Source organism: Chlamydotis macqueenii, chromosome 15 (genome assembly GCF_036417535.1).
Source record: "Chlamydotis macqueenii isolate bChlMac1 chromosome 15, bChlMac1.mat, whole genome shotgun sequence".
In the NCBI taxonomy this organism is placed as follows: domain Eukaryota; kingdom Metazoa; phylum Chordata; class Aves; order Otidiformes; family Otididae; genus Chlamydotis; species Chlamydotis macqueenii.
The window spans coordinates 13,697,704-13,718,063 of NC_141570.1; the positions used below are offsets into that span (position 1 = coordinate 13,697,704).

The window sequence follows — 20,360 nt, forward strand, 5'->3', positions numbered from 1 at the left end:
GAACATTTTGCATGTATTCTTTTTTTATTGGGGCTTAATTCAGTGTGGCATCTTGTCATCCTTTTAAAGGTCCTGTATCCAGATATCCTTCTAAGGTCTCCGCTCCCAGCTTTTCCAGGCCAGAAACTCAAGCCACACTGGTGTGTAGCGGCTCCCTTCTGCTTCTGAATGAACCAGCATATCCATGTGTCCCAGCACAGACAGGCCTGATGCTCTGGACTGAGTTGCAGAGGGAGAGCATCCACATTAGTGAAGCACATTACAAATGTGGCCAGCTGCTTCCAGTTCCAGAGGTAATCTTGGACTAACTCAGCTGGGTCACCTCTGCGCCATGTGGACATAGCAAGGCTCAAAAATTTCCACCCCTTCGTTGGGCGTAACCCAATCATTTCAAACTCTAGCTTTGAGAAGAAAATGATCAGAGTGGAAATGACATACAAAACTGGCTGAACAGGAAAGACTTACTGTTCCATTTTAGCCATTGCCAAATTACAGTGCTTTGAACCAGAGACCATCTCTCTGTGGGAGACATTTGGCAACCAGCAAGTTACATTACCAGTGGCCTCACTTCAGCTCCATTCCTGAATGCTACATGAGAAATGCTGGTAAAAAACCAGCCTCTGGGCCAACTGGGTCTTAGCAATCCTCGAGAACGTTGCTATCCCTCCCCGTGACTGGTTTCCAAAGCTATGTTGAACTTTGCTTCTGAAGTTTGAGCCTTGAGCCCTCCTGAACATACAGCACGGGTTACTGAACAAACATATCTGAAAAAGCACTTTCCACCGAGGCTGGCTGGGTCAACACAAAGTTAGCACATCGTGGTAGGAACATCCACAGGAGAAGGAAAACTCGGCAGCTGGCGAAACACAGCAAAAAAAGCGCATTCTCTAAAGCACAATAGGAAAGAATTCATGGGATAGCAGGGCCAAAGCTGTTGCTCTGACACAGCAGGATACTTCTCAAGAAAGGGCAGCATCCTACCTCTTCCTCCTCTAACGTCTGACACTCAGCGCAGCAGAGCCCTTCTGGGAAAAACAACTTCATATCCCGAACAGCTATTTGATAGGATTCGGAGCCTGAGAGAGAAATACAATGAGAAGATGCTCTCAGGCCATGAATTAAACATTCTCTAGATTCACACTCATCTTTCTGAGAGACTGATGATATGCAACTTACTGAAGTAATTGCTTTGAAGGCCAGCTGTTCTGTACAGTAACAGCAAACATTTTAAACCATTATATTTAGGATAGTTCCATCGCATTCTTGGTATTTTGATTCTGTCCTATTATCGCTCAGCTTGTTCTCCATGTAAACAAGACTCCTATTTCCTAAGTGTAGTCAAGGGAATTGTGTTAAGGAGCCTGTGAAACCCTTCAATACCAGTTCCAGTCCCCCGCTGTTGTTCCCTTGCTTCTGGATCACATCAGGCTGGTCTGACTGAATGGGAAGGAGCTACCTGTTAGTAAAACTGTGCTTAGAAACAATAATACAATTCCCAGATATGCTGGGGGCTCTGATTTACAACATAAATCAGAATTAGTATGAGGCACTGCTGATAGCACCTGCAGTCAAGAAAGGTAAATTGAAAGTGGAATAGGTAGAGAGAAACAATTTGAGGATCACAGAAGGAATGGAGAATCATCTGAAGAGTTAAAACTAAAATACCTTGGCTTGATTGACCCAGTGTGACACCAAGCTGAGAATGAATCTGTTTTCTGATAAACACATCAGGGTAGAAAAGATCAGAGAAGAAAAAAGGACTACTTAAAATTAAAGTACAGGTATTGGAACTAGAACAAGTGGGTACAAACTGTATATGACTATATTTAAGTTTGAAAAAGTAAGACTTCTAGCTATCAGAGCAGTGAAGTTCTGTAACAGCCATCCAGTTGGGGTGAAGGGAATACATGATGGGAGTGTCTGTGAATTACCTGAACTCAGTGACTTGAGAGGTCCCTCCAAGCTTAGCATCTAAATATTTCCCTACAAAGCAATAGTGTTATGAAGGACTACTCAGAATGTTTTGAGATTTGTGGGTGGAAAACGTTAGAGAAGGAAAAGCTGTTTCTATATAACTGGAATTCAGATAGATTGTCAATATGCTGGCACAGATCCATACTGCTGGGATACAAATACACAAAATGCAAATATCCCCTGAAATACTGCCACCTTTGCAGGCTACCCACTCAGAGAATCACGTCTTGCTGCTCCTAGAGCACTCAGCCCTGTCTGAACTTCATCATTCTAGGTATTGTATAGCCGGAGTCCTTAACACAGTAGTTTACAATCCTAAGACTGTGTAAGTCACCAGTGCATAAGCTGTGCCAGATCCTTTACGTACCTCTGTGTCACATCTTCCACGTTTAATTCACTGATGCGGTTACAGAGAACACAAACACTCCTAAAGCTAGCAACACTTTACTCGCGCTTTGCTTAAGGTGCAAGACAAGCAGTTTGGGTTCAAGAAAAAGCACTACACAATGACGTCGTAAGACCCAGAAGAGATGAAGGGATAGAAGATTTACTTCTGTAGCTGAGGCTCAGAGAATTAAAACTGCATTCTGTGGTTTGACTGTATCCCTGGAACCTGGTCTTCATCTCAGTCACTTTGAGAGGAAACACACAGCTAGAGCTTGCTCTGCTTCAGCAAGAGAGCATTAACCAGAGATCTTCCTCAGCTGAAGCAAAATCAAGAAAGCTTAGTAATCCCTCTAGGAAAGGAAGATGGTCTTCCACAGTGCCCCAAATGACTACTCATGCAATGATTAAGCTCTTTCTGCTTAACTTGTAGGTAAATGTTTCACCTTTCTTGGAGGACAAGCTCTTGAAGGTGTAAGGGGTCATCAACACTCCTTCCCTTATGGACAGACCCTCCCTGGCCTAGCAGCTGGGTCAGATTCTCGAGTCAGAGTTACAGAGTACATTAGCTACAGCTGCATCCATCTTCCTCGAACGTGTGCAAGGATGGCTTTGCAAGTCAGCCATACAGCTGGCTCCAACGTAACGCACAATGCTACAGGAGATGTTACAGGAACTCAGTATCCTGGAGTCTTTTATCCCTCTGTGAAATCTAGTTGCAGTTGGCCAACAGGTTGTGAAGTTATCAGGAAGGCACTCGTGAGCAGAGAGAAGACAGATGGGTTCTTGGGGATAATTACAAAATAAGCAAGCTAAAAGTACAAAATGACCAAGCAGTGAAGAGATCAAAGGAAATCTGTTCCGACGAAAGACAAATCTAGGGCTGTTCTAAAAAGAAACCTTTTTTTAATATACATTCTGGGAGAGTATTTCATAGCTTGAGACATACTCAGCTCGGCCACCAAGAAAACAAGGAAAGCTTTCTAGGGAATAAGGTCCCTACTGCCTGCCAAGGCTAGATCTGTACTGACAATGTAGGAGGGAACACTACAGAACGTACTCTTTTCCATTGGCATACCTGAGCCTTCAGACTTTTCTTTTACAAAAGCCTACCGTAAAATCCATTTTGGACTGTGCTGATGCCATACTGAGCCCTCCAGAGGAATGGATCCAGTGCTTGGGCCAGTTTAGGATCCTCTGGCCCCAGCAGATCTATCAGCTTCTTCACAGCATTTGGCCTCTGAAGACAGAGCACGAGAGAAGTGCCCAAGGTAAGGTAGGTACAATGAGCTTCCAGAACAGCAGGATCCTGAAAAGAAATAACAGAAATAGAACAGGTTACAACGAACAGCGTTGGTGAGCGCTAGGCACATCCCAGCTTTCCTTTGGCTACACCCATCCCTGTCTGAAGGAAGCAGATCTGCTGTCACTCCTTGCTTTCTCTCCTCTTTGTAATACAGGTGCTAGCGGTCTCTGCATGGCACACACCACACCACCACGCCAGTATTTGTTGTGACATCCACAGGTAACAGGTGATACTGTTTTAATTAAGCAGAACCTTGCAAAGCCAGGCTTGTCGCAGATGCCTCCACCAAGCACGAGGTCAAGGTGTCCCCAGCAGCTGCAGGCTGCCTCCTCCTGCCTCCTTCATCTTAATCCAGTGGCAGGAGCAGCCAGCTCTGCCTCCCTGAACTCTGCAGCAGCACCTCTGCCACATAGAAGCTCCATACCAGCTTACAAACAGCAGCATTTTCAGCTCACTGTCTGAACCAAGCCATAGTTATTTACTTTTTCCCAGTTCTGGAGGAAATCTGCTGTGAGACTGCACATGTGCAGCTGACTTGAATTCAGTGAGCAATTTTGTTGATGCACACAAGAGGAAGTTCCAGCTGTGCACTGGCTCTGCAGGACTAACGGGATTAAAAAGCAGCAAAACTCTCCTCCTGCCTCTACCGTTAAAATCACAAGATAGGACTGGAGGGAATCCATCGAGTTACTGAGTCCAGTGACCTGCTACTACAGGCAATCCTATTGGGTAATCCCCAACGGAATGATCAGGTCGCAGCATAAAATCAAGCTTTCTAGCTAGCATCCAGAACTGCACGTCTCTGCAGGACCAGATCTGCTGGGCAAGCACAGGAAGAAGATACAGTCTCCACAGCAGAATTCCCCCTGGGAGCAATCGCTTCTCACAGCCTGAACATGATCAGGTCATGCTAGGAGCTGAGAAAACACTGTCAGCTCTATTTACCTGACCTTTCTGTTTAAAAATTATTATTCAACTTCAGATAAAAAGAATATCGTGGCTCTTGTGATTAGATAACCTCAGCAAACAGCAGACCTACCCATTATTTATTGTATGCCAAAGGCCAACATCTACTTAGAAGCTGAATGTTAGTATTTAAGCTGAAAAAACCAATTGTGTCTGACATCATGTTGCTGAGGATATTTGTCCACATGCATGTAAATAATGCATTTGAAAGAGGAAGGAGATGATAGGTAGTCTCCCTATCAGAGAATAATCTGCTATCAAGTACTACGTACACAAACAAACTGGCACACTGCAGAGCACATAAGAGTTTTCTAGAGATTTCTGGAGATGGGTTTTGGATCAGGATCCAGTGGAGGAGGAGATAAAAAGTCCTGGACAGAATTTCTAGAAGGGTCAGACACACCAGCTCCATGTTCTTCGACAGGAGAGGCTAAATTTCAGCAGTTTCCCCTATATTAAGAGCCTCATTTTAAAAACAGCACTGTATCTTGCTGTCTTCTGACTGAGAAACAGATCAACAATGATCATCACTCCAATTCAAACACTTTATACAAAATTCAGCTGTGAAAAATAGTTCTGCCCCCACCAGCTGCCATTGTACCACTTACAAGCCAGATTTTCAAAATAACCCAGTTCCTGAAGCACACTGAGGCTTTTTTAAAATCTACCTCGTTATCTTGGGAGCTCAGCCTTTTTCAGCCCTTATGAGTGAAAGGCTTTCAGATGTGTTCTAAAAGTGAGAAGGAGCCCCTGTGCAGCAGAAAGCACTTCTTGCTGTCCATCCCTCCTTGCCAAAGGCCGTCTGTTAGCTCTGCTTTCTCACTTCCAAAACCTGCTTCTTTTTCCATGAACAAAAACTCAATAGCGCGTAATTCTTAAACGCATCAGTCACCAGTTCAAGGAAACAAACAATGCTCAACAGCTGCCCTAGTGTCTCAGAGAACTCCAAAAACCAGGAAGAGAAAATTTTCACGCAACAACCTCTCTTCAAATTCACGTCACGTATCTACATTACCTCCTGAGGTAGACATTTGGATGTTTTAAAATGTGTTGTTTCAGATGGCTGACAAAGCATTTTTGTATTTAGCTGTATGATTAAAAACTGTATTGCAAAGCCCTTCCCCAGCAACTCTAACAGCCACTATATCCTCTCACCGGTGGTCTGTAAGTATTTAAAAATCAGACACGCGTGCAGCATTGCTCTGCTATCACACAGAAAGTATTAACTGCTCCTGACTGACGGTTATGTTAGAGCACTGTCCTGGCACGTTCCTCTCTTCTTCTGGAGAGACTATAAGAACTTCTACAAGAGAGTGCTATAAGCTCTCCCAATTTAACCCAAGAACAACATTGATTATAAAGGCTTGCTTTCTGTAAAAGTTAATTGGTTACATGAAAGCAATCAAATAACAAGAATTTTTTTTTTAACAACAACAAAGAAATCTAACTCCTCTAAAATGCTCAGCTTTCAGTTTCCTAGCTTTCACAGTATCTTTACACTCAGGTCAGGATATTTCAGGTTGGGGGGAAAAAAAAAAAATTCTAATGCTATAAAAGAGCAGGAACATAAATCTATTTTTAGCTAACAAAAACCTGTAACACCTCAAGATTTAAGAATTCTCTTTACCATCTATTAGACATTAGAAATGACAACAACTCAATTTTCTCTCTTTGCAGGTCATTTTTACAGACTCCTGAACCCACACAGGAACGGAGATGCAGCTGTGTATGCGAGGTAACAGAGGGTAACGGGGCTCAGGAGGTGTACGTTCTCTGACTGCGCAATGAATGTTTCCAAGCTCCCAGGTCAAACGCATGGAAGGAAAAGCAGGAACACGTGCAGAGGGTGTGGTGTGCTCCTCAGAGATGCCCTACCTGGAATGACCTTGGGGAAAAAAAGAGAGGACACCTGCTCTGCAGTTCAAGAGTCAGCACTGCAAATCAGCAACTAAACCGATTCCTGGGAGGTCTGTATTGCCCCAACCCTCCAAACTTTTGTTCTAGAGAAACCAAGCCTGCTACTTTATGGCATGCGATAAAAGAAACCGTCAGGGTGTCAGCTTGCTTTGTGTCTGATACCGGTACAGATCTGATTGTTCCGTACAGCTCATTTCTAAAAACAACTCAGAAATCCTGGATGGGAATTCTGGTTTTTTTTTTTTTTTCAGGAATGGGTTATTCACGGGCTAATATATTTCCCCACTCTAAATGTAAGCACAGCCACGGATCTGCCCATTTTTTAACAAACCTGTTTCACTTCAGAAGAAAGGAGTCCTAAAGCAATGTCTGGTTCCAGGTTTATGTGTTTCATCCCAACCACACTGAATTTTTCTAGTTCTATGTTTTGGAGGATCCTTGCAAGATTACGGCTCCAGGCACCGGGTTTGATCAGCAGCACTGTGCAAAGAATCTGGGCTCCTGTAACAAAGCACACCAGTGAAACCCAAACCCCCTCCTAAAAACGGAGGTAAAACACACAGCAATATTTGTTTATTGCCTGGACAGACATCTGTGGAAGTGGGTTATCTAAAAGCTGGCAGGAAGTTCATAAAAATCTGAACAAAACAAGTCTATAAAAAAGCCTGTGCATATAGGATTGTGGGGGGTTTTGTTTTGGTTTGATTTAACTTTTAGTTCAAAAACATAACTAAAAGAGTCTAGGCTTGTAAATTTATTTTTTTTTTTTTTGCAGAAAGTCTGCTCTGAGTCCAAAAAGTTTAGGTGGCAGGTCTGCAGGGTAAGACTGAAGCCTTTGTATTATATATGAATATTTAAGAGGGATAAAATATTCCCTTTTACATTTTTCATGTGAACTGTAGTGATTATGTGATAGAATTCTTAAGGCAGCTATGAAATTCTTATTCCTCATAGTTTATCTGTCAGTGTTCTGATCTCTCTGTTAGAGCTGTGTTTGAGACACACTAGCAGGTATGACAGGTTCCAATTCATGTTAGAAACCTATTATGAATAGAATTGTGTTTACTGAAATTGAAATTTCAGCAAAAACATTCTCCTCCTGACAAAGCTCTCCCAGCAGAGCTGCTGGCCAGGGGCTACCAGAAACAGCAGACGAAACAGACCAAGAAGGTTTTGCTGTCTTATGATACACAAATGTATTAAAAGGTAGAAAATACATACATTTCATTTTTAAATAATGGCATTTTCAAATTATTAGTCTCACTAACCTAAAGTACCTTGTTAGTAGGAATATAGTTAAGATTTTGTCCTAACAACATCCTACTGGCAACTGTGGTATGGGAGCCAGTCAGCTAGGACCCACTAACTGCTGGTGCCTAACCATGCCAATTAGCATGAAGCATGAGTTAACAGTCTTGCAGGCTGCTAAAATTGATCCGTGATCATCTGTTTGTGTACATAAAATGTCATTTCATGTTTCCTGTACACCCCACTACTAATTATCCAGATGTTGATGCAATGAAGCGTCAACAATGCTGCATATAATTTAATGCATGCTGTTGTTTTCAAATGGCAAGAAGCACGTTGCTGGTTCATGACAGAGAAATATGGGATCAAAAATTAAAAGAAAGATTACTGCTCCCTGACTTGACATGGAAACTTCACCCTTTTCGTGCAGGGAGCCCTCCTATTAAAGATCTGCTCCTTTCTTCACATCATTCTTGAACGGAAAGGTTTAAATGCCATAGCAACAGCCTGCAAGTGCAGAAGGAAGCCGCTTGGATCCACTCAGCTGCTCGCATGCAGAACGGCAGTCTCGACTGCACACCCTTACGTAAGCATTCATTGTCCTCAAGACGTTTTACTCACCATCTGCTATGTTTCTGGGCAAACACTCATTTTTCTGGTATGTGAACCACTACATGCTGCATATTTATATATTTTAGATCCTTCAGGAGGGATTTCTCTTATGTTACTTTGTCATCTCGGTTTGGTCAAAGGCAAATGTTGAAAACACGTGGAACACCTTGCTACCAAGAGTTGGTTTTCTCTCCTTGGTGATTGTAAGTCAAAACTGAGGAAATGCTGCTAGCTATCGATGAATCTATTGATCACAAATGACCAGAGGCACCTGTCTGGCAGCCCTCAGACATGCTTGATTTTCATCTCCAGTTCTGACTGGTTGGAGGCCTTTCCAGGTTTGCCCAGGCTGCCTGGTCTTTGTTATGTTTTTCTGCTTTGTAATATTTTTAGATCCCTTCCTCACAGCCAATGATTTTTTTTCCCGAAAAAATTATTACAGAGGTTTTTGATTTCATAGGGTAACCGTTAAAAAATACTCTTTATTTTATATACTGTTTATATACAATATTATAGATACACATGTGGTTTAAAATAAATGTATAATCTGGTACTTGCAAGAGAGGCAAGTATCAGATTTCTCGGCATGCTTAAAAAAGAGAGTGTGTATGACTGCCTGTATTCAAGCCTAAGGAAAAAGCTGGTAGAATCCTTTTGCTCATTTTTGGCTGGTTCATCTAGACAAGTTAGTTCCACAAAGTCCTTATCAAACCACATTTTCCCCATTTGCTCTTCTCTCACCTGTTTGCAAGTAGGTAAACAGTGATTCTGCATGGCATCTCTGGCTCTCTCCCGCTAAACAAGAAAAGCGGATAGGTTTGAGTAAGCAGTATGCATGTTCTAGGACAGTAATTTCTCTCTATGTAATGCAACCAACACTGCTATGACATACTGTTTTTTTAAAGCGTTACACTGTGACACACACGGCTTGATTTCAGACATTCTGATGTACTGGGACATGCTGGGAGATGTCACACTTACCACTTCTCCAGTAAGCCAAACAGCATCTGCTGAAAAGGACTGCAAGTACTACATCACGGTGACCCTTGGTTACTTTTTCTGTGCATTTCAGGGAGTGGCTGACGGCGGTTTTAAGCCACCTCTGTGCTCCCAGTATTTCAGTCAAATTAGAAGCTGCCTTGCTTCCAGTGTAAGTCCCAGAAGCTCAAGTGTGTTGTTTAACGTCCTCTCTTGTGCCCTTGGAGGCAAAGAAGGGCTGTGTATTCTGACTACACACCTACTGAGCCCAGATCTGCTGTTCAGTCCTTTCCTCAGCTCTGCTGATAAAACACCACTGACATTCCTCAGGCACCAGGAATGGTTGCTTCAGTGGTTCTTCGTAAGCGCAGAGCAGTATAAAAGCAGCTTGGTGAGTCAGAATTTATAACAAAAGCCTATATAAAAATGTTTCCTTCAGTGACCTGGAGAGGTGAGGAAAATTTAAGGCACTTCAATGCACATGTGAATTGAGAAGTCACCCAGGACTGAGGTGCAATGAGAAGCTTGCATCAGATTGATAACGGACTTCCTCTTCCAGCGATCAGCAAGTTTAACCAGTGTGACATGCAAGGCAGGTGACAGAAAATTAAAATCTGTTTGTCAAAGCAAAATTACCATTTTTTGGTATTTATGACTGCCTGAAATAGACATATTTCTGTTTCCCAGGGCAATGTATCTGGAAGGTACCTAGCCAAAGCGTTCTTTGCTGTCTCTTATTTTGCTAGAACAATAGCAGTACATATAGAAGGTGGAACCAGCTCCAACATCCTTGCCTCATAACTTTTTAGTTCACATCCTCACAGTACCATTTTTTTTTTCTTTAGTATTGGAATTATTTGAAATAACTTCTAGGATCTGTGAATTCAGTGGTGACTTCGCTGGCACTGTAATGCAAACGACAGAGCCCCTGACTGAGACACAGAAAATGCGCATTCTGCACTGATTTCTGTCACTCGCTTGTCGGGCAGCGGTGATCAACACATTTCACCTCTCCAGGCTTCAATCACCCCTCTGTAACACATCACAATGAAACTCATCTTTTTTGAGACCTACATCTGAAAAGGGCTACTAACAAACTGGCATTAATTACTCTTCCAGCCTACATTCCACACCAGCCCTCGGTCATCCAGGTACGCAGGCAAGAACTGCACAGAAGAAGGGTGATCTGGCAATACTACCATCTTCCCCCGGTACCAAGGGGACCCACCAGGCCTTTTCCTCCTAATTGCTTGGGATTATGGCATCTAACCAAAGGTTTACTAATCCCATTTTGATGACTCTTGACAGAGGATATAGTTATAGTTTTCTTCAATCTATTTTAAGAGAATAAAATGACTTGGTTTTATCCAAGAGGCAACTGGTGCATACTTCTGCTCTTACCTTCAGCCCTGGACCTCTTGCCAGGAGGTGGCAGGTACTTCATAGCAGGGCGGTGTTCTGCATCTGCAAAAGGAAGGAGATGTATTTTTATCGATTCACAGATGGGAGACCTTCACTGTTTGTGGGGGCAGGGGGTGACGAAGGTGATTTTATTTAGCAGGGGAAATGGTAGATGTTTTACCAGCTACTAAATATTGTAGAGGGGTTCTGTAGTACAAAGATCCCTCCATTCCTCCCACGGCAACAAAAACGAGAGGAAAAAATGTAATGACTTTATAAAAGAGGTAGTGCAGGATGCAGAAGTCATGCTTCAGCTATGCTCCTTTGTTCCTGACAATGGCTTTCGTGGGAAAGGCTGGCACTGTGATTACAACCTCCCTCAATACACTCATCTCACAGCTCTGCTCTCCTCTTATCCTGCCTTTCAGACTCAGATAACTTTAATGAAGGGCAACAACGCAAGAATTCTTACTTTCATACACTAATTTGGGATGTCTGATGCCTTCATTTTTGAAGGTCTCCTCTTCTTTCACATTCACATAAAACACTCACATCGTTCACTGTCAAATTTCATTTTTTGTGAGACTAAAACGAGTATCTTTTTCCCGGCATGATCACATTCCCTTCTCTCTATTCAGTAAAGCCAATTTGTTACTCTGCGCTACATAAGCGCTGTGTTTGACACAAGCATCTAAGTTTGTGTTGACAACAAAGGACCTTTATTCCCCACAAAAAGATAGGGGAAGAGCTATAAATTACAAAGTATGAATGCACTTATGGAACTGCGTGACTCCTCCTTAGTTGATACATGGTGTCACCACAATCTTGATTTATCTTTGTGTCTGAATAATCGGAACTCGTCAGGCTGAGAACTGTTTATCTTTAGGTGTGAAGAGCTAGGCTTCCCTGAGAACGGAGGTGATAAGCCAATATATTTCACATTAGAAGAAAACAGTGGCAGCTCATACTCTGCTGCTTCAAAGCACCCAATATCAACACCACCACAGCCTGCACAGTGATTTAGTTGGAAGAGGCGTGGCTATATATTTCTTGCTAGAGGAGGAAACCAGCAGGTTTAATATGCTGAAAGATCAATGCTAACATCTATCACTGAAGTCTGAGAAGCTGCTGACAACAAAGGTCTACGTTCCTCCTGAGCTCTTCATTCTCTTCTAGGACAAAAAGAAATTCTCAAGAAATCTGCTTTCTTCAGCATGTGCAGACTGGTAGTACCTCTGTCTCCCTGAGCACAGGGGAAAGGTCAGGGCATCGAGCCCCAACAAGTTAGGCACCACAATCAAGTGTCCAGTTAGGTGGGCTAGATCTTGGCCTCTATTTCCCAGTTTCTGTTATACACGAAGCCAAAATGCATAGCATTATTTACCGGTCCTGCCAACTGCTGTAATACCTATTTAGTATTTATGGTATCTTGAGATCCTAAGAAAGGGCACCAAGCTGTGCATAGCCACATTAAATTAACAGGCCAACTTGCAGATGACCTCAACTGCCTCCTGCTGAATTAATACACCTCATCATTATTCAGCCAAGCACAGAATTTCACCTCAAATTAAGTTTTTCTGTGCCTGAGAAAAACCCACAGCAATGGATTCCTTTGTCCAAGTTCAATAAATTCCCAAACACCTTATACCCGAGGACATTACAAACAGTAAAAATGTGTCTTACCAGTTACAAAATCCATCTCTGTGAAGAAGAGGACAGCTTGTCTGAATGTCACCTCTGGGGTCAAGGCCATTACTGTCTGTGGAAGACCGCCACTTTTGCTTAGCTTCTCCCTGCACTGCGTTAATCTCTTCAGTGCGTCTTCAAGAACACTGAAGGCATTGATCCGCCGTAACGCGCACACAAGGACTGGGTTTGACATCAGTGTATCGAGGCTGCTTCGCCAGAAAGTATCGCCAACCTCAAAAGGGGTTATTTCTGTGGCCTGACGCGGAGTGAGATGGGGCAACCACTTGAGGCCTAGGAGCTCGAATCCTGAATCGGGTCCTTCTGCAAGTCAAGAGAAATCTGTTCAGCATCAGTTGGCAGCTCGTGTTTCGTAGAAGCTGTGTTTTCTTTTGGAGACAAGTGTTCTGAATTCACATTGATTATTTTGCTAGACAACAAGTTCCAAAGCTGCTTTGAGTTCTCCGCCTGGTGCATCCAAAATGGACTGTCCTACAGATACAGAAATACACTGGGGAAAACCACAAGATACGAATGCTAGGAAATTCCATTACAGTGAAAACAAAAAAAATGGGCTATGTGGGAAATCAACAGGGAGCCACTGAGAATAAGTGCCATGATTTGATTAGAGAACACAGCTGATGGAGAAGAGCTGAAAGGGAAACACTGAGAATACACCGATAACCACGTGGTTTGACACAGTGTAATCCATAAGTATAGATGCTTTACCCCCTCTCATAACACTCCATTTTAAGCTACATTCATTACAGTAATAAGCTACAATTTAATGCTGACTTCTCTCTGTGTTTGTAAAGGAGGCTTACTTCCAATGTCACAAGATATTTAGGGGCTCAATCCATGAATGTTGCTGGAAGTTCCTGTCAGCTAGAATCTCCTCCTTGCCTACCACGATGCAGAACCTACTCCACAGTATTGTTTCAGGAAAGCAGGATATAACAGTGTAAGACAGGGTGCCAGACTTCCGCCCTTTGTTAGTACACTACTTCCTGCATTATTACACTTTGATGCAATCTGTATCACAGAATTATATAAAATCATCATGCTTAGCACTTGACAGCACTCTTCACACATTTGTAAGCATTTAACGCCGTGGATAGTGTCATTATTCCTCCTGTGCACAGGAGGAAACAAAGCGTGAAGCGGTGAAGCGTCTCTCTTCTGATCACAGAGGACGTCAGTGGACAGAACGGAGTTTGTGACTTCGGAATTCCTGCTGCTGTGCCCCAGTTACACGGCTGCCTTACCTCCCCGTCCTCAGGGAGAGGCACTGCTCTGGAGTACACCAAAGGTTAGGAAGCCTTAACACATTTGAACTGATTTGACACTCTCTGAAGACAATTATGCCCACCTGCACTGTTTGCAGTAGGAAAAGCAGCCTCACCCATGACTAACTAGCCACAGGAACTTTTCACTTCTTTAGGCAAGTAAGCAAGTAAGCCTGCTTCCTCAGGCCCCTTTCACCACATTTCTCATAATGTTCCTGCCTTAATTAACATAACTACACAGGGTAAACATTCCCGACCAACTTCCGCTGCCCTCCCAGGAGCTGGGATCACCTGCACTCTGAGACTGGTTACTGTCCCCAGGAAGAAGGATCTGGTGAAGCAGCTCTCCAGCACTCTTCATAGCATCCATTCCAACCAGTGTCAGCAGGACAACCTGCTCCATTTCAGGATCACAAGCGTATATTTGATTGCAGAAAAGATGCAGAGGAATGTTACGGGGGTCTGGCACTGCACTGAGGTTTCCTCCTAGCCAGGGAGATCATAAAAATTAAAACTAGTCACCCCAGGAAGACAAATCTCAAGCCTTTTACAGCGTGAAGGAATTGACTAATTCTTGATTGAGCAAAGGCCAGTGCCTCGCTGTGATATTGCTCCTCACGCTGCAGCTCAGCACGGCCGGAAAAAGAATCAGGCATGAGGAGCAGCATCACAGCGAACCGTGACCAATTAGTCACACTCCTTAACTGGAATCACTTTTTGCCATGTAAAGCAAATATACTCAATCCTAATTTTGATATCCTTACTCACATCATTAGGCAGAGTTGGTAGATCTATATCAAAATGATTGAAGGCATCAATTTCAGATTGGTAACTAATGACTGACCTCACGTTAAACTGACACTTGGCTTTGCCTTCTAGGAGATTACACGGCACGCAGATGGGGACTGCAGTAGTACCATGCACGTATCCACGCTCCTACTGGGAACAGTACAGCCTGCAGAATCCCCAGCCCATCAGAAATCTGTTTGATTCCGTACTGTTTCACCACATGATTATTTAAGCAACTGTACAGATTAACATTTATTTGCTTAGTTTTTCCTACATCTTAACATTTCATAATGCTAGAAAACGGTGAATGACATGCATTTGATTATTATTTTTCCTTACGATTTAGTGTGCATTTGGTTTTGGACTGCAATATACATCAACTAAAAATCCTGATACTCAACATTTAACATAAATAAATTAAATAAAACAATATTAATCTGCTGAATATATAAGAAAACACTACCTATAGTTAGTGAAATAAACATCTGATAATCATGACCTCCAAGTGTATAGAACTAGTAGGTTTAAGACTCTGCTACTCATTTGAGTCATAGTGAACGTGAAAACATGTTTACTTGCTTTTTCAAGTCCTATCAGCTTCCCAGCTTTGAATGAACGAGTTCCTGAAGTTATTTCAACGTATAGGCTGAAATTAGGAACAACTGAGTTCCTTCTCTGCACCTACAGAAGAAACTACAGCTGCCAACATTTATCACTTCAGCAAGTTCTAGTTTTACATGCTTAACCACCAATTATTCTCATTTTAATATTTCCACTTCTCTTGAAACCATGGCAATAAATATAGATTGACTGGTTATTAATCTTTTAATTATGGTAGGCTTAAGGCTTAATTGGTTGTTATCATGTCACATTTAACTTATTTTTCCACACATTTTCCATTTTAGTTTAAAAAAGGTATTTCCATTTCCCTTTTCTACTGATTCTTTCACTCATTATCCAGCAACAGAAGACATTCAATGACAGTGACTATGACTGACGGACAGCAGAACACTAACCAAGCTATTACAGACCACAAGCATATTCCTAATGTTCTCACTCGGGAGAAACCCTTAAAACAAGGCTGTCAGACTTTATGAAAGCCAGAACAATGCCTGTCCCATAGCTATGACCTACCCAGTGTCTGCAGCAAGGTCTCGGTGTAAGGAGCCACATGGAAATACACGAAGGGGTCCAGCGCAGCGGTGGCAGGCAGGTTGCTCTGCCCATCGCCAAGGAGGCCCTGCTTTGCCAGTTCATTCATCAGTCCTACGCACAGGAGAAAAGGAAACGTGAGGAATACAGAGCTCTGTGATGCAGTCTGATAAGAAAATGCTCTTCATATCAAATATTTTGATTAATCTGACCCCAGTCCCATTACAGAGACATTCATATGGGCCATGCTGAGCTTACCTAAGACAGATGAAATGCAGCTCAATCATCCCCCCTCCCCCAGATCATACTCACTGACAGTGGCACAAGTAGCTGTTGAAAACTGAGGCTTGGCCACAGCTTTCTCTGGAGATACCTCTGCTTTGTGACCAGCACCCCAACTGTTTCTATTTCCTTCCAACACCTGCTGTGAACAGAAGTGTAGAACCCAGGCATATAGGATGCTACACATCTCTTACAATAAGTGTATTTAATAAGTTGGTGTCCATAAGGAAGAGAAGTCACGAACCTTGAGCCCAGTGCTTGAGCGCAGGCCCTCAAGGTGAGCAGCAAGCCTGGTGTCCTGCATCCTACACAGCACCATGCAGCCACAGAAGCACCGCTAGGATTGCAGACCTGAGCAGAAACATCGTGTTCTGCTCATGTAGCTAACTCCCAGGCTGGAAAATATCTGATTCCACACCACTTTTACAAACACTACGTGCTTGAAACTAGCAATCCCTCAGAGTTCCTGTTCTTCCTCCAAGAGACCGAGCACAGGCAGGGCGTTAAGGTACTGGCATACAGTGCACTTCCGCAACAATTGGTTCAGCCTTCTGTAACAGCATTTCAGACCACAGTTTTAAAAGCTCGTTATTTTTAAATGATTTCACATACATTTGATTGCTTTCTACCATACAACCCTGTCAAAAATTTACTGCAGTGCAGCATGGGAAACGGATTACTAGTGCTAGAGGGTGATGGCAAACCTCAGATGTCAAACGTAGCACTGACAAAAGATTTGAGCTTGTACCACTGACTATCTATCACCTATATGCTTTTAAAAATTTAGGTGGCACGAGTAAGCAAAAAATGTGCCATCACTGCTAGAGCAGCATTGCCTGCTGTTTACTCAAACTCAATGTATGGTAAAAAGTAAAGCTTGGACAAAAATTTATGGTGTTTAATGCTTAAGACAGACATCCATTACCCAAAGACACCTATGCATCTGCTCTATTTCTGGAATGATTGTTGAATTTTTCTTTGCTTTGAAAACTGAACAGTGTTCAAGACCTTGAAGAAGTAACTGCTTTTCAGAGGTACTGATCATAAATGCAAAACTTTTCAGTGTGGTATTTACCCTACTAAAATCCTAGTGCTATTCTACACTTCCCAGAGGACAAACCAAAGCTTATGTGGCAAGAATGTCAGCTCCCCTCTCCAGAGCCCTGGAATATCGAATCTCTCCGGATCAGTTCTGAGGCAATCACAGAACACACTGAAAGAGGCATTTGCAAAAATGTCTATAAACAAGAGAAAACCACCTCAGTTCTCTACAACGTTTTACCTTTCCAGAATATCCTTTGTTCCAGTGCCCATCTATATATTTCTAGTGGAAATTTCCCCGCACAAAACATGAACACTGTAAACAGAATCTGTGGCACTGTGAGGAAAGCAGCAGCAACTGTACTTCTTTAATGAGCAACCTTCCATGGGTCTACAGGCAGCAGGTGACACAGTGCTGTAATTACTCTGCCATGATTAATCCCCTGTGTCTGTACATGTTCTCAGAACATTCTGTGAGTCTTGGGAGAAAAAGCAGAGGCCTTTTTTAATTGTCATTTTTATTCCAAACCTCTAAGTGTTCTTTTCTATTGTGGACAGATTAAAGGAAGCAACTGGGCAGTGGATGAACATCTCCATCACAAGTTGTTTGTGGTGGTGCTAATAGAGGGGTCAGCAACAGCCATCCTCTTCTCTCAGCGGTAGTGTCTGAAGGGGAGGTTGCAGGAAAACAGATGCAGGAATAGACTCACCTGCTGCAGGCAACATCCCACTGCCAGAGCAGGAAGAAGCAGGCAGAGCAGATTCTTTGCTCCCTACTGATCACTGCTGTTGCCTGTGTTCTTCCCCACGTGAGACCATTGTCAGCTCATCCTTAAGAAAACCAAGTAACACTTTTCCTGAACCAGTGTCTCAGAGCAGCCTCTGACTCAAGTAAGAAGATTTGGGGCAGCAACTCATCTGGTTTGTGGCAGTCCCCACACACAAAATGAGTTACAGTTCAGATGCTTGGCAGTCACAAGAACACAGAACTCGGGGCTGAGGTTGACAGGATTAGATGCTATCCTCAGGCTCAGTGGCACATACGTACTTTTGCGACCTACTTCTCTGTGCAGTAAGAATAGCTAAGAGGAGGTTATTGAGATGGTGAAGCCAGGCCCATTATGGAGGTGTACAGTGGGAAGCCAAGAGACAAGGCTCACAAATTCAAGCAGAAGAGGCTCCAACTTGACATAACAGGAAAAACAGTTCCCCAGGAGGACAGTCTAGCACTGGAACAAAGGCCCAAAGATGCAGAGGAATGTCCGTCCTTGCAGATTTTCAAGACCAGACTAAACAAAGCCCTTAGCATCCTAATCTGAATTCATTCCTGATTCTGTGCTGAGCAGGATGCTGGATAAGAGATCTTCTGAGGTCCCTTCCAACACGAATTACTCAGATTCTAAACTCAAGAGGACTCCAGCGCTAAAGATCACACAGCTGACAAAGATCAAACTGCTCTGTTGGATATGTAGTAGTGACTGATTTACACATGGGTCTGGAGATACATACAGCAAAACTCTGATTTCTCAATAAATCTTTCCTGTAATGTCACAGTTTTGGTTAGACTGTTTGTGTTTAGATCATATGCAAGGAAATGTAAATCTTCTTTTCTGAGGTTGTTGAGCGTTACCTTTTACCAACGCAGGAATGTGATGACTAGCATTCTCCTTTCTCAGCAACAAAATGAGAGAGTGCACGCGTGGCTCAGCAGAGCGCTCTCCTCTTGCAGAACTGCTATCAGGTGAACTTGAAATCTTGCTAGGGCAAAATACAGCAATCTGAAATAATGAGGGCCAGATTAGGCTACCTAAATCAGATGTAATCACTATTGGGCTCAAGCAAACAGTTAAGTTAGGAATGGCATAACAAGATACAGCTCACCAAGTGAACCACAGTAACTTCCAGTAACTGGGTGTTCATGCATTATCTATTCATGAGACGCAGGAACTTATTTAAACCTCAGGGAAGAGGCTTAACATAAAAATGTTCTGCCCTGCAACTGGGCTGGACTAAAAATACGATGATTACAACTCTGCTGAGATGTGGTACCATCCTGTCACTCATGCAAAAATGACCTTTACTCCCAAACAAAGGGCGGAATTTTCAGAAACCAAAGAACACATTAAAGCAATAGTTACTGCTGCTGCTAACTTCTTAAATGGTGAGCATGTTCCAAATATATGGCTATCTGGGATGCAGCATTCCACAAATAAGAGTTATGAGTATTCTACAAAATATTACGGACAAGGGAAGTGTTCTTCTTCAGGCTTGATCAAGGAACAGGCAGAAAAGAGGAGCTTTGTGGACAGTTTAATTTGAAAAAATACGCATTTCCTGATAGACAAACAACCCTAAACATGATAATTCAACGTAAGTCATCCACTGCTTTGTAAGAGAATGTCCTACGATTCCTGGGTGCAAGAAGTGTGGAACCAGACTTCTTGTTAAGTTTGACTGAAATCTCACATCTATAATTATTGCTGTTTCCTTAGATGGACTTGTCAAAATGCCAACTGCACTCTAACTCAAATCTATCATCAGGTTACATAGAGCTCCAGAGAAAAAGGAAAGAAGAATTTGTTGTTTTTGACAGTAGGAAAGCTCATTTTGCAACCCATCTGGAAGGCATTAAACCGGAGGGCTGCATACCGAAAGGCCGTAAGCAGGCCCAGAGGGACTGCAAAGCACACCATCAAACATCGGTCTGTTGGATGAAGACCATCCTCCTCAATACACGTTTGCAGATCAGAAATTGGTACTTTGGTTTATGGGGCTACTGCCTGCTCTTGCTTATTTTGAGATCAGTGGTAAAATTTATGTTTGCCTTCATAGGAGGAGACCTGATTATGAACTTAAACTTCTGTTCTCAGCGAGGGGCTGAGGGCTGGTGGGATTTGCCTATTAAAAACATCACTGAAAGCAAGCACTCACAGGAATAGAGAGTACATGAGTACTCCAGTAAAGAGAGAACGAGCATCCTTGAGAACACTTACTAGAGGAGCGTCAGCTCACACATCCGTAAGCTCACAGCAGAATTAGTTTCAGAACAACTGGTAAAACAAGGTATACAACCACGCTGTGCCTTCTGTCCAGTACCTGACTCGTTGTCATGCTCAGCGCAACGGCTTGCTTGGGTGAAAGCTGCAGCTGCCTGATTCCTTGCAGAACAAATCCTCGATGAGTACAGACCGAAATCACATTACCGTATGCATGAGGAGATACCACAGGCGACACCATTAAAATTATGTCCCCTAGATCAGAAAAGAGGGTAAGAAAAGCAGCATATTATTTCCACAGAAGCTGTGCTATCAATGCAAGACAACTCTCCCAGTGGCTAG

At 42.9% G+C, this 20,360-nt stretch overlaps 1 protein-coding gene across 1 annotated transcript in view; it reads right to left on the bottom strand.

Moving 5' to 3' along the window:
- DNAAF8 (dynein axonemal assembly factor 8) overlaps positions 1 to 20,360 on the bottom strand; it is an 81,981-nt gene that overhangs the window by 11,431 nt on the left and 50,190 nt on the right. The window contains 10 exon segments of the mRNA XM_086759340.1: positions 982 to 1,076; positions 3,472 to 3,667; positions 6,879 to 7,048; positions 9,149 to 9,202; positions 10,775 to 10,849; positions 12,470 to 12,796; positions 14,050 to 14,244; positions 15,682 to 15,813; positions 18,653 to 18,800; positions 20,119 to 20,273. Of these exon segments, the coding sequence (XP_086615466.1) occupies positions 982 to 1,076; positions 3,472 to 3,667; positions 6,879 to 7,048; positions 9,149 to 9,202; positions 10,775 to 10,849; positions 12,470 to 12,796; positions 14,050 to 14,244; positions 15,682 to 15,813; positions 18,653 to 18,800; positions 20,119 to 20,273 (1,547 nt within the window).